Source organism: Macaca nemestrina, chromosome X, assembly GCF_043159975.1.
Source record: "Macaca nemestrina isolate mMacNem1 chromosome X, mMacNem.hap1, whole genome shotgun sequence".
Classification (NCBI taxonomy): Eukaryota; Metazoa; Chordata; class Mammalia; order Primates; family Cercopithecidae; genus Macaca; species Macaca nemestrina.
Window position 1 is genome coordinate 2,460,294 of NC_092145.1, and position 19,918 is coordinate 2,480,211.

At 61.3% G+C, this 19,918-nt stretch overlaps 1 protein-coding gene across 1 annotated transcript; it reads right to left on the reverse strand.

Moving 5' to 3' along the window:
* Positions 1 to 1,027: 1,027 nt before the first annotated feature.
* On the reverse strand, positions 1,028 to 15,540 carry LOC105467337 (biglycan). Its single transcript, XM_011716858.3, has 8 exons — positions 15,378 to 15,540; positions 5,683 to 5,931; positions 5,282 to 5,394; positions 4,559 to 4,772; positions 3,994 to 4,104; positions 3,710 to 3,803; positions 3,448 to 3,586; positions 1,028 to 2,382 (listed from the first exon to the last, which is right to left on the reverse strand). The coding sequence occupies exons 2-8, from the start codon at positions 5,918 to 5,920 to the stop codon at positions 2,185 to 2,187; spliced, it is 1,107 nt and encodes a 368-aa protein (XP_011715160.2). The 5' UTR covers positions 5,921 to 5,931; positions 15,378 to 15,540; the 3' UTR covers positions 1,028 to 2,184.
* Positions 15,541 to 19,918: the final 4,378 nt, after the last annotated feature.

Sequence of the window (19,918 nt, forward strand, 5' to 3'; positions counted from 1 at the left end):
GCGGAAGCCCCATCTTTCCATCTCTGCCAGGCCGCGGCGCTGGCTGCCCCTCCTCCCAGCCAGTGAGGGGACTTGCCCGAAGCCTTGACTCCTGGCCTCTGGCCAGTTCCCTTGCACCACGCCTGCCCAACTCAGCAGACATTGCCAGGCCGTGGAGCACATGGCCCAGAATAGTGCTATGATGCTGATGGTGACATTCTATCACTGGGCCACCACACTGCGTGGCACCTCCTATCCCAGGAAGGAGAAACCTGGGAACGCCAGTGCCCCAGTGCCAGTCCAGGCTTAAAGACACAGTTATGTGCGAGAAGCCAACACACAGTGCCAGGCTGTGACTCACGCGGGCCCTGCCCACTCTATTGCTGTTGGGAGCCTGGAGCTGCCCAGGGAAGCCCCAGGTTCCGCCACCTGCTCTGAGGCTCTTCGTGCAGGGCCGAAGGAAGGTCACAGGTGGTAGTGTTGCTCTGGAGACTGTCCCCCTCCAAGCTGTCCTTTCCGGGACGACCTGTGTCCCCAGCATGCAGCTGACCTGGATCCTCTCTGGAGCCGGTGCCAATGCCTTGCAGCCCGAGCTCGGCTCTCCTGGCACACAGTGTGACTTGCTAGGGGGCTGGCTGGGGAGCCAAGGCCAGGCCAATGCAAGTGGGTGCACACAGCACCCTGCCCTGGCTCCATGGGGCCCCGTCCCTCCTGTGTCCCCTTGGGTGTTGGTGGTACCTCGTTGTGAACCCTAGACTCCATGGAGCTGGGCAGGCCGGGTCCCGCTTAGATTTCCAGGCTCTAGCCCGGTGCCTGCAGTCGGTGTGCTCTTGGCAAACGCTCCACGCTGAGAGGGCAGGTGCCATTCAGGCCTGTTTGGATTCTGGAGCCCCGTCTCAGGACAGCTGGGACCATGAGTGTCTAGGAGGGAGGGGAAAGGGGCTAGCCCAGATCTGAGGATGACGGGGCCCCTCTTCTGAGGGCGAGGAGCCCAAGGGCCAGGAGGGGCATGGAGAGGCCAGGCCGCCACAGGAGCAGTGCACGGAGCCGTGTTGCACAGTGTTTCTTTAATGGAAAGACAGCCACCGACCTCAGAAGCAGCCCCTCCTTGCGCTGAACCAGAAGGAAAGGGGAGACCTAGCTGCCAGTGGCGGTGAGGGGGTTCCATGAAAACCGGTGTCTGGGACTCTGGCGGAATGTGGGGCCTCTCCTCTCTTTGGGGCAGAAGGGCCAGGGCCTGACAGGCCTAAGGCTTCCCTCCTTGATGGTGTCATCTGGGCAGGATGCTGGGCCTCCAACTTCCAGCCTCCTCTGGGACTGTACAGGTTTGGGGGCAAGGCCTGAGCAGGGCAGGCTGAGGAGGCCGCTGTCCCTGGGGTTTCGTGGGCAGGGGCTGGGTGCAGGCCGGACAGACAGAAAGCAGACCCAGCTCAAGGCAGAAGGCCAGAGGGTGTGGAGAGAAAGGGACAGGCAAAGCCAGGTTTGGAGAGATGGAGGGGACAGGCCACTAAGCTCAGAAGCGAGAAAGGTCTGAGGAAGCACAAGACACACACACACACACACACACACACACACACAGAGAGAGAGAGAGAGAGAGAGAGAGAGAGAGAGAGAGAGAGAGAGGAGAAGGAAGGGGAAAGAACAGAAGGGAGGACTGGTCGAAGGGCCAGTGGAGCAGGGGGGCTGGGAAGGACAGGCCATGAACTTGCAAGGGGGCTGAGGGGAGCTGCGGCAGTGGGGAGAGTTGAAAGGTTGGAAATGCATGAGGAGGAGGAACAGAACATGCTTGTCTGGACAGGTGCAGCAGCCCTGGCAGAGTTCACTGTCCCCATTCTTATGGAGCACCTCCTGGCTGCTGAACCAGGAACTATTCTCCTAGGACTGGAGCCTTGGACACTTGAGTTTGGGAGTGAATGAGAAAAAAGCTTCATGGGGTGCCTCTGGGTGGCTGTGGTGGGAGAGCAGGGGCAGCTCTGAGGCGGAGGGAGCATGTGATAGGGGCCAGACCTTGCGCCCACCTGCACCCTTGGGAGCCAGGGAGAGGCTGTGATGGGGCGGCGAGCTGGGGTTGGGGACCTGAGGTGGGGGGCTGGGTTGGACGCAGCTGGGTCCTGGCTTAGCTTCCTGGCTCTGCCTCCCCATCAGGATGTCTGGCTGTGTTCCCCAGAGACCCCCACCGAGGCCCCGCGGTGGCTGCAGCTGCCTCTACTTTTTGTAGTTGCCAAACTGGATGGCCAGGCGGTCAGTGACGCAGCGGAAAGTGGCCGGCTGCACCTCCCAGTAGGGCACGGGGTTGTTGAAGAGGCTGATGCCGTTGTAGTAGGCCCGCTTCACCCCGAAGCCCACGGGACAGAAGTCGTTGACACCCACTTTGGTGATGTTGTTGGAGTGCAGATAGACCACCTGAAGGTAGACGGGCTGCGTCACTGCAGGCCTCCCTCCCTCCATGCCAAGCCCACTGCCCCCAGGAGGCATTTTGCTGTTACCTCTGCACCCTACTTCAAGGGCCACACCAGAGGCTCCCTGTTGTTGGGAGGAGCAAACCAAGGCATGGGCGTGTTCTTTGTGTGGGTGTCAGCCAGGATTAAGGCACTGGATGTGACCAGGGACCAGGATGAGGGTCTCAGGTGGGGCAGGTTGCGGACATGTGGGGGTGGGGCTGGGGTAGAGGTGTGTTTGGTGGTGTGAGGTGAAGGAAGGGCGGCCTGACCCTCGGGGGAGCACCCTCACACTCCATGGGGCATGAGAGGAGAAAGAGCCCTTGGGGTGCCCCCCTCTTTCTTCCAGTCATCAGAGGAGCTCGCCCTCTAGCAGCCCCTCCAACTCTCTGGAGCCACTGTCTTGCTGTCTTGGAGAGGAGCAGAGGAGGGCAGGCAAGGCGCCTGCTGGGTTGGGCTGGGAGCCCAGTGCTAGTGAACATGACAATGGCCACTAGAGGGCGCTCTCAGCCCATCATGGGCATGGCCTGCGTGGTGCTGGCTCACAGCTGGTGCGGATGGGGGTGCTGCAAACACTTGTGGATGGAGCAGGGCTGGGCAAGACCAAGATCACCACCCATTTGGTTGGGGGCCAGGCCAGTGATGGAAGCTCCCGACAGAATCCCAGGCAAGACCGTGCTCCCCCTCTTCAGCCTACTTCCTGTCCTGGGCTGTCGCTGTCTTGGCACGGATCAGTACACCCCCACACCCACAGTTTCTTGACTCCCTGGACTCTGCCACATCTTTCTGGTGTCCAACCCACCTGGAGACCCTCAGGTCCAAGATCTACCGGGCTGCCTTGCTCTGTATCTACCATGGAGCCCCTGCTCCCTGCCTCCTCAGCACCAGCTGGGAGCATCAAGACCGCTCCCTTGCAGATGCCCAGAGTTGGCCGGGAAGGAAGGCCAAGGGGCTGAGGGACTGCTTGGGGACATGCACGCTTCCCCCAGCCCAGCCTTAGGGAACCTGGCTATGCACGCCCAGCTCTCACCTGGAGGAGCTTGAGGTCTGGGAGCCCCGAGGGCACCCTGGCCAGCTTGTTGTTGTCCAAGTGGAGCTCCCGGAGGGTTGGCAGGAAGCTCAGGCTCCCGTTCTCGATCATCCGGATCTGGTTGTGGCCCAGGCCCAGCCTGTGAGTGGGAGAATGACAGGGACTCAAAGGCTGGAGAGAAGGATGGTGGGCTGGGCGCGAGGGGCCACACAGCACTGAGGGACTCTGGCATCACCCTCGGGCAGTGCCGGGCTGGCCTCACCTGTACAGCTTGGAGTAGCGGAGCAGGTCCTCCAGTTCGATAGCCTGGATTTTGTTGTGGTCCAAGTGGAGTTCATTCAGGGTCTCAGGGAGGTCTGCCAGGAGAAGAGGGCACAGGGGAGAATGCAGGTGCTGAGGGCAGGGGCCCTAGCTCTGCCCCAGGTGGCGGGAGGGGACTGTTGAGCCTTTCCCTGAGTCGACCGGGCCTATCCAGAGCCCCCACCCTGGCCATCTGTGCCGTTGGGGGTGAGGTAGGCAGGCGCGCAGGAAGAGTGGGTTTCCTACCTTTGGGGATGCCAGTCAACTTGGCCTCTGAGATGCGCAGGTAGTTGAGCTTCAGGCCATCGAAGGCTCCAGGTTCAAAGCCACTGTTCTCCAGTGGGTTCCCGCCCATCTCTAGGTGAGAGACCTCATTAGCCTGGGAGCCTGGTGGTCCCTGCACAGCCCTGGGTCCTGTCATTTCCGGGCTAGTGTGGTGAGCCCTGCTAACTGCCGGCTGCTCCCATCTCCTGAAAGCAGTTCTGCTAATTTACCGGGCTAATTGTAAACTCCTAGCTGTTCAGGACTGCTAGTCCCAGGACTGCTAGCTCCCCAGGGGCAGCAAGACGAAAGGGAGGAGTGCCAGAGATGCAGACAGGGCTCCCAGAAGCCACCCGGCCCCTGTGGCCCAGTCTTCTCTTTAGCCATGGTGATCGCCTGCATAGAGGATTTGCCAGGAAATTCATGGATTATCTTTTGACTGTTCTCACCATACTGTTTCTTGAACCGAGCCTCTAAAGGTGTCCCTTGGTCTCCCTTCCCCATGCCCCGAGACAAGGCTCTGGAATGTTCTGGGAGGCTTTCAGCTCACCGATGCAGTTCATGTTCCGGAGCCCACTGAACACTCCCTTGGGCACCTTGCGGATGCGGTTGTCGTGGATGCGGAGCTCCACCAGGGAGCTGGGCAGGTTGGGCGGGATCTCCACCAGGTGGTTCTTGGAGATGTAGAGCTTCTGCAGCTTCCGTAGGGGGCTGAAGGCCTTCTCGTGGATCTTGGAGATCTTGTTGTTCACCAGGACGAGGGCCTGAAGCAGGGCGGAAGGAGGAGCTGAAGGCTCGGACTCCCTGCCCCACCCGCCCCTCCCTCCTGCCTTCCTGTGCCTCCCCAGGCCACTGGGCCTCGAGGAGGTCAGTCCGTGCTTGTGAGCAGAGTGCGGGGCAGGAGGCAGCACCCAGGCCCAGCCCTGAGCCTCAGCAGTGCCACCACTGCCTTGCCGCTCCAAGCCTCAGTTTCCTCACACACACACTGGCTACAATGAAATCCGTTCTCCTCTGTTGCTGGGAGGAATGGATGTGATGAAACGTTTTCAGTCACGAAGGGAGCCGAGCTGAGTGATCCAGTCCTGCAGCTGCGGTTGCTCAAACCCACATGGGTGAGCTGCAAGCCCGGGAGCTCCCATCACGGCTGGCTCCAGGCTTCACCCTGAAGCCCACGGGTCCCCGAGCTCCTCTCATACCCACATGTCCATGCACATGCACCCACCCGGACCCCTGCCCCCTGCTGTAGGCCTGCTGGTTCCTCCCAGCTCCTTACATAGAGGTGTTGGAGACCCTTGAAATCATCCTTGCGGAGCTCAGAGATGTCGTTGTTCTGCAGGTCCAGCAGTGTGGTATCAGGCGAGATCTCTTTGGGCACAGACTTCAGACCTAGGGGCCCCACGACCACCAGCAACATGAACTTGGAGCCATCCAGCCGACTAGCCCCACCGCAGGGAGGCCCAGGGACACACGCACGCGACACCGACGGGCACACGGGGATGCCACCACAAGTGGGTGCAAACTGCACAGCTCACAGCCAGATGGCTGGACCCCTGCTACACTCACATCATGCTCGCCACCAGCCCACAGGACCGGCATGTGCCTCCCTCAGAAGGGGCTCTCAAGCTGCACCTGTGCCTCCTTGCATGCCCCACTCCCCATCACTCAGGGACAAACCCAGATCGGAGCACTGAACCACCCGCAGGTGGCAGTGGCAGCCAAAAGGACACATGGCGCTGTAGGTGGGTGTGACAGAGTCCGGGTCCAGGACGCCCGAGGTGTCGGCGCCCGAAGCTTCCTCATCATTCATCATGAACGGCCCGTTGTCCAGGGTGAAGTCCCAGAAGCCCCTCTGCTCAAAGGGCAGGGCCTGGCTCAGGGCCAGCAGAGACGCGAGGAGCCACAGGGGCCACATGGCGGATGGGCCTGGGGGAAGAGGCAGGGGGATCCTCAGCACCAGTACCCGCCCATCTTCCCCATGCCAGGGGCTAGTGTTCCGTGAGTGCAGTGGCACTGCGTTCCCATCCCTCACCAGGGACGGCCAGACCCTGGGGCGGGAGGCGGAGAGGGTGGAGTGTGGGCAGAGGGCTCCAGGCAGGAAGGGAGTGGATGCTGCTGGCAAGGAGGGAGCCCCTTCCACTCCACTCCCCTCACCCCTTCCACTACCCCCCTCCCCATCCCAGACAGGACTTGGCTTAATCAGGCGATGAAATGTCTCCGCATTAGCAAGTCTGCAGGCCCCCACGCCTCTGAGTCTGCCAGAAGCCTGCTTTAGGGCAGGGGCATCCGTGAGGCTGCGTGGAGGAGGTGGAGGAAGAATCTTAACCATTGGCCCTCAAGGGCTTTAAAGAATTCACTTTTTGGGATCACGCCACTATGGCCTCCTACCCGGGCCAATCCTTCCTTTGAGTTCTGGGCTCAGGGCAGCGTGGATGAAGTCAGTTGAGTTTGGCAACTCTGAGTTGCTTCCTACCTCCTGAGCCCCCCTTCCACCCTGCCCACATTTCTCAGAGACCCTCTAAGGCCAAGGCAGGGAGGCAGGGTGGAGAAAGAGGGGGTGTCCTTTGAGGCCATGAGCAAGGTTGGCTGAGGCAGCACTGAGTGGAGACCCCAGAGGTGGAGGCCATGACACCCCCAACACTGCCCCTGGGCCTTGGCTTCCTCCTCTGGACCACTCGCCCCAGCCCCCCTGCCCCACACACACACTGCCTTGGCTCAAACAGCCCTGGAGCTCCTAGATGTGCTCCTACCCTTCCTCCCTGCCCACAGCCTCGGCAGCTCAGAGAGGCCCCCCAGGGGAGCAGGCTGCCGCCAGGGTGGCAGGGCAGGGTCAGGCTTGCCTGAGGCCCCCCAAGCCGAGGCGGCGGGTGGGAGTGGAGGGGAAGCAGCCCTGCCTGAGCCTGCCACCAGCACCCACCTCTGCTTGCCTCCTTCCTCCTCATCAGACACGGTCTCCCGTCCAGAGGCAGCCGGGAATGTGCCCTACAAGAAGAGGCTGGAGCCCTGCCTCTCCTACCACTCCATCTACCCTGACTGCCTGGCAAAGGTCCAGGTCTCACCCCAGCCTCACCTTCCCCATCTGTTAAGTGGGAATAAACATGCCTGCCCTGCTCGCCACCCAGCCTGGGGTGGCCCTCGGTGCATCTGGAGATGGGGAGCCCAGCTGGGCAGCAAGGGCCTCTGGTAGACCTGAAGCAGTCGCACGCCCAGGAGACCCTCACTTAGGGCCAGTACTAGCTGGGGAGGGGCAGTCTGGGGCTCCAGCAGGGCCAGGTGAGCCCCCTAAGCCCAGCTGCTGGTTGCAGGGGTCTAAGGAGGCCGTGGGGAGGTGGGGGCTCTGCCCCCTAGGCCAGCACTCTCTGAGCAGCCCCGCCCTGCCCGATGCTTCCCCAGTTGACCTGGGGGCTGGGTTGGCTGCTGGGGGCTGCTGCTTTGGGGTCCTTGCTGCCAGCGGACCGGGGGCCTGAGGCCACTTCGGGGCCAGGTTGGGTCTGAGCACAAGCACTGTGCCTCCAGTTCCATCAGTCCCAGGAGAGGGTTGGGATGGAGGCCTGTCCTGTCGTCCCCTTGCAGCTCCTCGGGCGCTCCAGGGAGCATCTGCTGGCATGCGTCCCCTCTGCACTGGCATCCCCTCTAGAAGCCGCCCATGCCCCCTCCCACACCTGTGGACAGAGGGGCCTGTGGTGAGGCTGTGGCTATAGCAGCTGCCAGGCCAGTGGTGTGGCCTTTCTGCAACTGGCCCCAGAGCCCTCTTGAGCCCATAGGCCCCGGGCCGTACTGCAAAGTAGGAGTCAGAGCCCAAGGCTTAGCTCAGCTTCCCCCTCATGTGGAGCTGGACTTTATGCTGACCCCTGGGGTCACCAGGAGGCCCCTGCTGGGGCAGCACCCAGTCTCCCTCATTCTTTTGAGCCTTGAGACCCCACAATTGCAACCCAGGGCCTGCCAGCCCCAGGCTGGCCTGGCAGGACCTAGGGGAACCCCCCGGAGGGTCTTGGCCCCCAAGTAGGGAGAAGGCTCAACACTCACCTACCTGGATGGCGTTTCCCTTCCTCCGGGACAGGGCAGGGCAGGGCCTCTGATGCCTGCTGCCACTGCGGGACCCTCTCCCAGTGCCACTGGACACCCGGGGGCAGGAGGAGGAGGAGGAGGAGCAGCAGCAGCAGCAGCAGCAGTGGGAGAGAACAGGAAGGGCAGGATGGAAGCAGGAGAGCAAGATGGAGTGGGGGAGGGAGGAGACTGCCCTGCCCCTCCCTACCGATGCCCCTGCCAAAGCCGCTACCTCCCAGGGAGAGTGAGTCAGGGCTGGAACGCCCCACCAGAGCCCTGGAAAGCTCCAGGGTGGGCAGTCCACCTGGACAGGTGGGGTTGGGGTGGTCTGGCTGGGCCTAGGGGAGGCTGTGGGGAGGGGCTGGGGAAGGCTGAGGGGACAGAGGACCATCTGACCATGGCCAGCTTGGAGCCCCCAGGACCCACGCGTTGGCCTGGAGGAGGACTCTACAGGGACTCCTGCCCCGGGGCCAGGGCTCCTGCCCCAGCCCCAGCAGCTGGGACTTCCCTGCAGGCACTCCTGTTAGGTAATCGGGCCCTCCACCAGGGGAGGGGGCACAGGCGCAGGGCAGTCAGTCACGGCAAGATTGGTCATCGGGGTCTCAGGTGGGTTCCCGGGACCAGCTGTGGGGCAACAAGGACTCTGAAGGCAGGCTGCCTGATATAGTAGGATGTCTGGGGGGTCTCCAAGAGACTGAAAAAGGGGCAAGGGGAAGAGGTTCCCTCGGAGCGGGGAGGGAGGTTGAGTGCTGGGAGGCCCATACACTCGGGCCCCGTGACAGAGGCAGAAGGACAAGGTTTGGCTGGTTTTCTATGGCTCATGGCTGTGCCCAAGCAGTGGGCAGGCTGGAGGAGTGGGGGCCGGGCAGGCTTCCCGGCACATCCCTCATTTCCCCTCAAAGAACTGGCACAAAACTGAGACCTCTCCCGAGGAAGGGACAGGCTCTGTGTCTGAGCCCACAGGAGGCAGCAAGGGGCCCATAAAGCCAGAGGGAGCCAGGGGAGCCTGGGGGGAAGGATCCCCTGGAGCTGGCACGATGAATATTCCCATTTTATGGACACAAAAGCTAAGGCTGAGAGAGAGGCTCTCACTTCCCCCAAATCACTCAGCCTGACTTGGAACTCAGCTTTGGCGCTTCTAGGCCCTGAGCTCTCAGCTGTGCTCCTCAGCCACAGGGGCTCCAGCCATGTCTCTGGGCCTGTGAGAGCCTGAATGCCTGAGACTGGGGGTGGCAGTTTGGAGGTTCTGGAGATGGATGGGCTCAGCTGTTCTCCCAAAGCCTGGCCCCTGCCTTCTCCCCACCACCTCACACCGAGCCCCTCCCTCCTGCCAGAATATGCACACACACGTACACACATACACACACATACACACAGATGCACACATACACATACACACTCGTATACACACACACATGTGCACACACACATGCACACACCTACACAAAACACACATGTACACACATCCACACACATCCACATACAGGCACACATCCACACACATACATGCACAGACACATGCACACTCCTATACACACATGTACACACACATATACATGCACAAACCTAGACACACACATGCATACCCATGTATACACATTCACATACACATATGTATACACATATAAACACACATACACAGATGCACACATACACATACACTCATGCACACACCTATACACATATATGCACATGTACACACACATGCACACATACACATATGCACACATACACACTTATACACACGTACACACATGCATACATGCACACGTACACACATGCACACGTACACACATGCACACATACACCCATATACACATACACATATGTAAACACATACATGCACACATCTATACACACATGCATACACATTCACATATACATATGTATGCATACATACATACATACATACACATATATCCACACAGAGGTAAGGCAGGTGAGGCCCCCAGCCCAGGAAGCAGGAATACCCCATAGTCAGATCCTGAGAGACCCACAGCAAGTCCCTCCAGTACTCAACTCTCCACCACCACAACTGAGGCCTCTGGGCCTCAGTTTCCCTTCATTGGCCTCCCTGGATGTGTCCTCAGGGACTTCAGGGAGGGTTTCAAGCCCCATCAAAGTGTGCCCTGAGCTCCCTGGATGCCACCTCTTTAGAGCAAAGGACGGGAGCGGCAATGGCATGAGCCCCAGGTTGGGCGACCGCAGGTGTGAGTGAGGGAGGAGGCTGGGCTTCCTGGAGCCTCCGCCACCACCCCAATAGGGCCCTCCTTGTCTGCCCCTCTGAAAGCCAGCGCAGTCCTCTGCACTGGATTGCTCGAGGTCACAGCCAAACAAGATGCGTTGGCAGCCTCTGAGAGCATGGAGGGTCCGTGCCAGGCATTCAGGCCAGGCCAAGGGCGGCGGGAGCAGGGCTTGAGGTCTGGCGGGCCCTGGGAGCTCGCCTGCAGACGGTGTGGCTCACAGCTGCCAAGTGGCAGACGCCGGACGCTGTCTCCGCAGCCTCAGCTCTGGGCGTCTGCCCCCCTGAGCAACCCGACCTGAACTCTGACACACGTGCCATCTTGCACGCAGCCCTGCAGGGTCCCCGGGACTGTGCCCTTCCTCCCTCCCCTCTGGCCGCCAAAGCCTTTTGGGCCCAGTTTCAATCAGCAGCCAGTTGCTTGTGCCCCGACTGACACCTGGCCTGCCCCCACCACTCTCCCAGGCCCCAGTCCACCAGTCCCTCCCCACTGATGGCTCCAGCCTGCACTTGGGCATCAACCAGAGAGGGGATGTGTAACCTCCATGGCCTTGCCAAAGCCTGCTGTGTGCGTTCATCTGTGGGAATGGCTGCCTGAGGGGCTGGGGGCTGGAGTGGGGAGGGGTGGACCTTGTGCACCCCAGCCACATTCCAAGCCCTTGCCATTGCCCCAGCATGCCCTTCAGGCAGCCACGCTTGGGTGTCTGCTCGCCTCGCAGCCACGTGTGGAGGGGCTGGGAAACCCCGGCTCATCTGCTGCTCAAATCCTTTCCAGAGGTTTTCTGGCAGGGTGGGGACAAGGGTGGAGTTCTCCCTTGATGCGCCCAGCCACTTCCCACATCTCTGTGCCAGCCCTTTGCAACCTGTGGTGCCCATGTCGAGGTCCAGCCTGTCCCCACAGTCGGCGGAGTGCAGGACTCAGCCCTTCCTGTTGTGTGCTCCTGGTCCTCTGCATGCGGACTACTGCTGCCCGCCCCCCTCCCCCCACTCCCTGAAGAGATTCTGGGCCTCCTGCTAGAGTCTCCAAGGGAAAGGGAGGATGCTGTCATCTCTCAGAGGCAGAGCAGGGGACTCATGTGATTTCTTAGCCCCCTGCCGTCCCCCGTTGACTATAAGAAGGAAGCGATACTCTTAAGACTTGATGAAGGGGTAAACTGAGGCTCAGGGAGTTGGCCCCAAACTCTTGCCCAAGGCCACACAGTAAGGAAACAGCAGAGCTGGTACTGCACACACTGTCTGTCTGTCCATCTGTGTCCTTGCCCACTGCAGACAATGCCACAGGCCCCAAAGCTGGCAGGCCTCACACTTTTGGGGCTGTGCAGGGAGCTCCCCTGGAAGCATGGCCCTTCTCTCTGGATGCCACCGTCAGTAGCTCCCCAAGGCCCACAGATCCAGAAGGCCCTCCTCAGCCCCAACACAGCCAGCAGGGCAGCCCCTACCCAGCCTCTCACCTCTGCCTCTGTCTGCAGGGGCGTCTCCTGGAAAAGCCATCTTCTCCCCAGGCGAGCACTTCAGGGCCCCAGGGAAGATGCTCCCGGCCTGCTCCCCAGACCCTGGGGCCCTGCCTCCCTCCCTCCCTGGTACAGGCCCACCAAGGCCAGGAGGGGAGAGGAGGGTTTCCTGCAGCCCCTCCCTGCTGCAACCCGCTTTCTGCCAGGGGCTCAGGTTGGGCTGGGATTAGCCTCCTTCAGCCAGCCAGTGCGGCCCACAGGCTGCTTAGCCTCAGGCTCCTAGGGCTGCTGGGCTCCCATGGGTGTGTGTATCCTTGCATGAGGGCAGCCTCCAAGACCCATGGGATGGCAGTCAAGGCCAAGCAGGGACTCAGACTTCCAGAGGATAAAAGTCACACTGGCTTCCCAGACTTCCCCTGTCTCCATGGATAGGGCTGCCTTCTAATCTTGTGGCCACCCACGTCTGCCCACTATGCTCCCCTTGGCCCATTTGAACACCTCAGGGACCAAACAGGACTGGGATGCCCAGCAGAGGCAAGTTCAAGAGGCCCACGGAGTCTGTTGGGTCCCTGGTCTTCCAGCTCATCTCAGGCCAGTGTTTAAGTGGAGCTCAGGCTTAAGATGCAGTGGACCGGGAGAGTTCCATGCGAGAAGGCTGGCTAGAGCCCCAGGCCCCTAAGCCTCAGAAGTGAGCCCCATGGGAATGGGCAGCAGCTTCACCAGGCCTGCCAGGGAGCCGGGACCTGCCTTGGGCTGGCTGGGATCGGAGCTGCGCAGGTGGGAAGCTGGGAGGGGGAGGGGTCTGCAGTCCTTGGAAGAGCCAAGGCTGGCGGCCCCTCCATAGCCACCCCAGAGCCCCAGAGGCTGTTCTGACCCAGAGCCATGATGGGGCGGGAGAAGAAGGCAAACGGCAGAGGAGGCAGCTGGGGTGGTTTCCAGGAGTCTAGAGTCCCAGAAGGGACTTCTGGCTGTGGGCTCCAGGTCGGGGAGGGGACCTTCCGGCCTGGAAGGGGACCTGGGGAAGGAGGAATGAAGCACAGCTCCCACCCCTCCAGAAGAGGTGGCCCCAGGCCTTCCCCAGGGAACCCTGGGAAGCTGGTTCTTTCTGGAAGGCCATGGGTCCTGGAGGCCACTTAGGCCAGGCTGGCCTCAGGCCAGGAGGACCGAGCCACGCGCCCTCCCCCCAGCGCAGTCCCTCTGCACGCCCCCCTGAACTGGTCCCTCTAAGACTTGCAGAAAGGGCTCTGAGTGGCCGAGCTGTGGCCCCTGCTTTCCCAGCCCAGCATCTGAGCATAAGAGGATAGGTGCTGGGGCACCGACCGCCCCAGGCCCCGGCCGGCAGGATCCCAGGTTGGGCTGCCTTCTGAGGGAGCCGGTGCCCACCCAGCGGCCTGCAGCCCAAGGCAGGGTGCCCTGGGAAAGCCACCATCACCCCCAGCCCCTCGGTGTGAGCAAGACCCCCTGCTGGTGTGTCCCCACCCACCAGTGCGGTTCCCATGCCTGTCGGGGGCTTGGTGGTGGGCCTGGACGCTAGGGGAGCAACGTGGGGCAGGGACCAAGCTCTCCCACCCACAGATGAGTGGGAGGAGGTCGTGGTGGGCATGGGAAGACCTTTCCAACAATCAGGGGTGTTGGGGGGTGAGCAAGGCAGGGGAGGGGCCCTGGCAGGTGGGGCGCCAGGGACCCCAGGGCTGGGGCTAGGCCTGTGGGTGGGGCGTGTGCTGGGGATTCTGTGGGCCGAAGATGGTTGGGGGTGGGCCCGGGAAGCACGGGAGACGACAGAGCGGGAGGTCCCCATCCCACCTCTACACAGGGTGGCAAGGACTCAGAAGCCCTTGCTGAAGGCTCTGCGTGCTAACTGTCAAGTGTGAACTCATTACAAACCCCTCCTCTGGGGACTTGGCGCTGTCACTGGAAGGGACACGCTATAGCTTTGTTTGAGTGACTCTGGAATGTTGCTAAAGACAGGAAACTCATTCTTGCCTTGGAAACACTCCCCTTCCTTTCCCAGACTCCCCATCTATGCGGTGGTAGGGTTAATGCCCACTGCCACCTGGGTCCTTGGGGCTTGAAGGTGGGCCAGGGAGGCCAGGGCTGCCACCCACAGCTGGCCAGCTTGCCATGGGAGCCCTCTGCGCTCCCTGGCTCACAACCTGCTCCCACCACCCAGCCCTGGTGGCTTGGAGGCTGCCCCGCATATTCCTTTCAATACACCCACATGGGCTTGCCCTCAGAGGCTCACTATGCTGGCCCACAGTGGCCATACACGGGCATGTTCCGCACCAAGACACCCCTGCTCACATACCAGCTCTCCTGGGGTGCGGCTGGCACAGGCAGCTGGGTGTCACCAGGAGGTGCTCACCTGCACCCCTGGGCGCTGGTCCCCGGGAGCCTTTCTGGCACGGGGGCAGGGGTGCTGAGCATCTCCAGCTTGTCTCAGTTCCAATTAGTTGCTATAGGGCAGAGAGCTGGCAGGACAGGGAGGGGCGAGAGCACAGAAACAGGAGCCCCTGAGGATGGGACCTGAGCAGTCTGGCGGCCAGGACAGCAGAAGAGAGACCTGCCTACCAAGACAGACCACTGGAGACTGATGTGTCCTGTGCCCTGCAGGTCCCTCGGTCCCCTGCTCTGCTCAGCAGGCGCTCAGGCACCCAGCCCCGCCCATGGGGCAGTGAGGGGGCGCTCCCCTCCCTGGACCTTCCAGAGCACTCTCTCTCCTGGGTCCCTTGGCAGGCCCCTCTGGGACCCCAAGCCAGGTCCGCCCTGGGGAATATGGCACAGTTGCCTGATTTTCTCTCCTTCCCTTCCCCATCCATTCTGAGTCCCAGTCCAAGGGGGTCCTGGAAAACAGACAGGGCTGAGCCACCCAGGCAGCCCCAGTCAGGGCCCTTGCAGCCAGGGCTCCCAGGACCCATACTTCTCACAGAGGAAGTACAGGCAGGGCATTAACCTGGGGGTGAGTAAGGAATATCTGGGCAGGGTGCCTGGGGCAGGCCTGGGAAACCAAGTCTCTCAGCCCATGCTAAGGACTGGCCTCAGGCAGTGCAGCGGAGGACTGCTCCTGGGTGCTGAGCTCAGTGGGTGCTGGGCAGTCCTCCCTGACCCGACCCAACCCGGGCCAGGTGCCAAGCCCTGGAGCAAGGAGGCGCCTGGGCAGAGCAAGGCTGAGGGAGTGGAGCATGCGCCTGGGACTTGCAATGATGAAACATGGCCGTTGGCAAAGCTGGGGTGCCAGTCACCCAGCCACGCTCTAGGGTGGCAGCCAAGAAGACGGACCCCAAGTGGGAGGCAGAGAGACAAGAGCTGGATGAAGCAGAGCAAGGTCAGAAGGGAGAGGGAGAGGAAGGGGTGAGGGAAAGGTGCCTGGAAGGTGGTGAGACGAGGCAGAAGCCTGACAGGGACCAAGGGGACCGCAGGGTGGCGATGAAGGGGCATGGATCAGCAGCCTACAGAGAGCACTGGGGAAATCTGTGGACACCCTCGGGGCACTGGGGACAGCAGGACCAGGGCTTGGGATAGCGGAGGCAGCAGAGCCAGAGGCATCTCTGGGTTGCTGAGGGGGCAGCTTGAGGCCAGCAAGGGGACAGTGCGGACAGCGCAGGGCAGGAGTGGGCCTGGCTCAGGAGCCCTACCTGGAGAGGGGAGGCACCAGGCTCAGGCTGGCTAGTTGGCGGGCTGGGGTGGTGGGCCGTCCGCACGTCTGTCTGTCCGGTCTGTCCGGTGGACCGAAAGCAGCTACTCACTCCTGGGCAGTTTGTGGAGAGAGGGAGACAGAGGCGGCGGGAGGGAGGCTAAAGGCTGGGCAGGCGGGCCGACGGGGAGGGGACAGCGGGGAGAGGGCGGGGAGGGAGGAAAAAAGGGAGGGGGCTGGTGGGGCGGAGAGGGCGGGCGGGCAGGAGGGGGCAGGCTTCCCGGCCCCCCTGGCAGCTTCAAAGGGAGCAATTTTCTTGTAGACGGCTGGACTAGCTGAGCCCCCGCCCCCTCGCCCCCTCGCCCCCACCACCTCCCCATCCTCCTTCCCCCGCCTGGGGCAGACAGCAAAGGAACGGACACACTCACACTCACTCAAACAAGGACCCAGAGAGTCAAACTTTCCACTGCCCAGATGGGGACACTGAGGTGCTGGCTGGCATCTCGCCAGGTAGAGGAAAGCGAGATGGAAGAAAGACGAGGGGGAGGCGGCCTTGGGCTGCTAGGCCCGTGAGTGGCCCCTGGAATTTGGTCCTGAGCCTGCTGGGAACCTGCTTGGGCCTAAGCAAGGAGGTGGTTTCTCCAGGATCAGAGAGGTAGCTGTTGTGGATTTCTGGAATGACTTCATGTAGGCTCCTGGTCCCTGTACCCTCCCTTCCACCCCAGGCTTTCTTCCCTTAAAAACAGGGCCCAATCCGTCTGGTGGTGGCAGGATGGGGCAAGGGGCTCCCTAGCTTGCCTGCCGTGAGCTGATTCAGAGACGAAGGATCCAGCGAGTCAGTCTTCTTGCTTAATCTCTGCAGGTCCCCACAGAGAACCACTCTGTGGGTGGCCACTTCCTCTGGGCTCAACCCTGTGCCGGTCACTTATGGGGGTAACCAGGTTACCCCACCAAGTCTCGGCCACTTCCTGAGGGCCCAAATGAGTCCAGCTCCTCCAGTGTCTAGAGCCCAGGTCCTTAGTACGACACTGCTCCCTTGTCCCATAGTGTCCCCTTCTTCCCTCAGCAAGAGCAACTCCTGAGACCGAAGGGTAAGGGTTTAGATGGAGCGAGAAACTAAGATCTCCAATAGAACTAGGGGCCAGGAGTGCAGAAGACCCAAAGAGAAAATTGCATATTGAGAGAAAAAGCTCGAAGGGGTCGAGAGGGAGAGAGGGGTGGCTAGAGAGAGGCGGCATCCAATGAAAAGAGGACAATGTCGAGGGCTGAGGGTCTTCACCCCCCTGGCAGTGCCATTACTCAGCTGGGGCTTGGGGTCTGGGAGGTCCCAGGCCAGGGAGGATGCTCCCAGGAGAGCTCTACCTGGGGGCATGGCAGGGCCCAGAACCTCTTCCTGTTCACCAGCGGCAGCTCAGGGCCTGGCCAGGACCTGGGACACATGGCACCTTGACCAAACTGTGGTACCTGCCTGCAAGAAGCTTCTAGGCTGGGCCAGGGAGAAGAGAGATGTGGAAAACCAGGGGCCAGGCTGGTAACCCTGGTTGCCTCTTGATTTCGTGGTTGGAATGAGGAGATTGGAGACAACGTACGCCCTTTCCAGACAAAGGGGCTGGCTTGGTTTCCGGCAGGTTTGTGTGTTTTACCTTTTGCCCAGCCTCAGCGTCCAACTCACTCACAGCGGCCTGGTCTCATCTTTGTCCCGCCCTCTTTCCCTCCCCCACTGCCAACTCATTCATGGAGAAATATGTCGGTAGAAAGCGGGACAGGCAGCGAAGCCTGACTAGCAGTCTGGGTGGAGAGAGAAGCATTTGGAAACATTCCGCTCAGTGACAGCAGCCAGTCGCAAAAGGCCGCAGAACCTTTGGTTCCATTCATTTGAAATGTCCACAAAAGGCTCATCTGTGGGGACAAAAAGCGGATTTGTGGGCAGTGGGTGCTAGGGGATGATAGCTAAAGGTATGGGTTTTCTTTTTTGAGATAATGAAAATGTTCTACAATCCACTGAGTGATGGTTGCACAGTTCTGTGAACAGACCAAATAAAAACCCTTGCCTTGTACATGCTTAATGAGCAAATCGTGTGGTAAGCACAGTCACTTTCAGTCAATCCGTTTCAGAACAATGGAGAAATCCACTCAAGGCATGCCTGCTGCCCAAGGTGCTGGTACCCAGTCCCTTCCTGCACTGCTTGAGGACTAGGAACCCAGGGGCTGTCACTCAGGGCCTCAGCCTCTAGGAGACCCATTGGGGGTGAAACAGCTCTGAATACCTTGGGGGCGTAGGGCCATGCACAGTGCCAGAGGCTCAGGAGGGCTACCTGGAGGAGGTGACCTGCAGCAGACCAGTAGGGAAGAGGGATGTTGCCGGTGGAAGGAAGAGCACACGTGCGGGGGGTGTGGGGAGACACAGCCCTGCACCAACCTCACCCTCAGGTTTCAGCCAGGCATATTCCTGGAGGGGGCTTGGAAGTGGCGATGAGGCGACACCCTGCTTGGGGGAGACACATAATGCATGCATCTTGCAGCTCTTACCTGAAGTTGGGGGCTGCTTCTGGGGGCAATACTCATATAAATACGGTCCTTGTGCCTGGAAGGTTTTGTGTCTGTGGTTTGCAGTCTGCAATAAGCCATAACTGCATGCCCGGCCCAGGGCCCACTGAGTCACTCGGCCTGGGCCTCTAATTTGGGGGCCACTCCCAGACCAGCCAGGCAGTATCTTAGTCTTAGGGCCTCCCCCTTCTGCTCCCCCTCCCACTCCCCCCTCCTCAGGCCTGGGCTCTCTCTGCAGCGCAGAAGCAACTTTGATCCCAGCTGAAGTGCTCTAGGAACAGCGCTTCCTTGCTGGCGAGCAGAGTGGGCAGTCGGGCAGCCTTCTGCCCTTCTGGCCTCTCAGGGCTGGGAGGAGGCAGGGGGAGGCAGGGGGAAGCAGGGGGAGGGCAGGCACCGGGGGCACAAGGCAGGAAGGAAGAGCAGGCATTTCCTGAGGCCCCCAGGGCACCTGGGGAGGAGGCAGACACACAGCTGTCTTAGCTCCCCAGGAACCAGCGGCAGACAGGGCACAGGAGGTGGGGGAAGTAGAACCTGGCCCCTTCCAGCATGGCCTGTATGTGACCCTGGGATGCCACTGCACAGGCCCCCTAGGCCCTAGCTGGGATGCTTCCCCCAAAAGGCTGTAGAGGGCCGGAAGGTCCTGCTGGCACCAGCTTTGCCTTGCATCTCAGCCCGGGAGACCCCTTCTCCTGCTGGATGGAGCTGAGAGCTCAGTTCTCTCCACCTGACAAGGAGCCCGCCCCCCTCAGCTGCGTGGGGAGGGCAGCCCTGGGCAGCCTGCTCAGGCTTCCAGGGAAAGCTGTCTTGCTCTGGCAGTTGCCCCTGCAAGGGGCCCCAGGCCATACTGTGGTCTCCCTGCTCTGAGCCTAACTCTCGTCTAGCCCTCATCAGGCAGCTGCCACCCCAGCCTGCCCAGGGCAGAGCCCAGGACAGGTGCTGGAAGGTAGCAGGTGGGGCGGCAGCTAGGGGATGGAAGGATGGGACAAGGGCATGTCTGAGGGAGGGAGAGGGCCATGGAGGAAGGGGGCTGGGAGGAGGGGAGGCAGGGCGCAGGGATCTGAGCCAACTGCCATCTCCTTGGCCAGTGTGGGAAGAGGACCTGCAGTCAGCTGCAGCCTGTCCCCCACAGCTGGCTCGCAGCTGTTTGTGTCCTGTCTTCAAAGCTACAGCAGGGAGGCCCAGGAGAGAAGCGGGGTGGGGGTGCCCAGAGGGCAGGCTGTGAGTCCTCTGGTCCCATTTGGGCATGAAATGCTGGCGGATGGTGTGAGTCCTAGAGGGCAGAGCCTAGGAGCCTGGGAGGCGGTCTCTTATGCAGGGCCCCCTACAGAGGTGGGCTGCTTGTTTCGTGATTCTCCAGGGTCTGCCCTGCTCCCCAAGTGTGTCCAGCGGGCCCTCTTCTCTGTGGGTGGCTGCTTCTCGAATCCTTCTGCCTGGACATGAACTCCCCCGCCCTTCCAACCTGATGGTGTGAACAGAAGGGCCCATGCCTGTCTTGGGAATGGGACGGAGAGACAGAGGGAGAGCCGAGAGAGCTGGGATAGAGAGCTGCAGTGGGCGAGGCAGACGGGCAGCATTCCCATCCCCTGGACCATTAGCAAGACCCTCAAGAAGCAAGGAGGTGAGGAGGTGACAAGTGCTATGCACCCATACAAGACTGGGGGGGCAGAGAGAGCTTCTAGAGGAGGAGACAGTGCCCTGAGGCCGCCTCTCAGTCACTGGGGAGTAGCTCTTGCAGAGCCTCAGCCTCCAGGACAAATTCCCATCCAGAGACCTGTCACTCACACATCGAGGTTACCTCTTGAGCAAGTGACCCTGCCCAGAGCGGCCCCAAGTTTATGGCCTTGAGTGGGCCTCACTCCCAGCCTGCGGGCTTCGTCCGTTCCCAGTGTTGGCACCCTCGGGGGCAGACACCAGTGGGCAGCCCCACCACCACTCAAGGGTCTCTGGATGACCTGCAGCCTCGAAATGACATGAAGCGGACGCTCAGCGGGGCCC

Excerpts from the sequence above, each read along its gene's own strand:
- LOC105467337 (XM_011716858.3), bottom strand. The coding sequence starts at position 5,920 with ATGTGGCCCCTGTGGCTCCTCGCGTCTCTGCTGGCCCTGAGCCAGGCC. Across the intron at positions 5,395-5,682 it reads GGTTCAGTGCTCCGATCTGG|GTCTGAAGTCTGTGCCCAAA; the intron begins GTTTGTCCCTGA and ends TGGGGCCCCTAG. Across the intron at positions 4,105-4,558 it reads CCGGAACATGAACTGCATCG|AGATGGGCGGGAACCCACTG; the intron begins GTGAGCTGAAAG and ends TCTCTCACCTAG.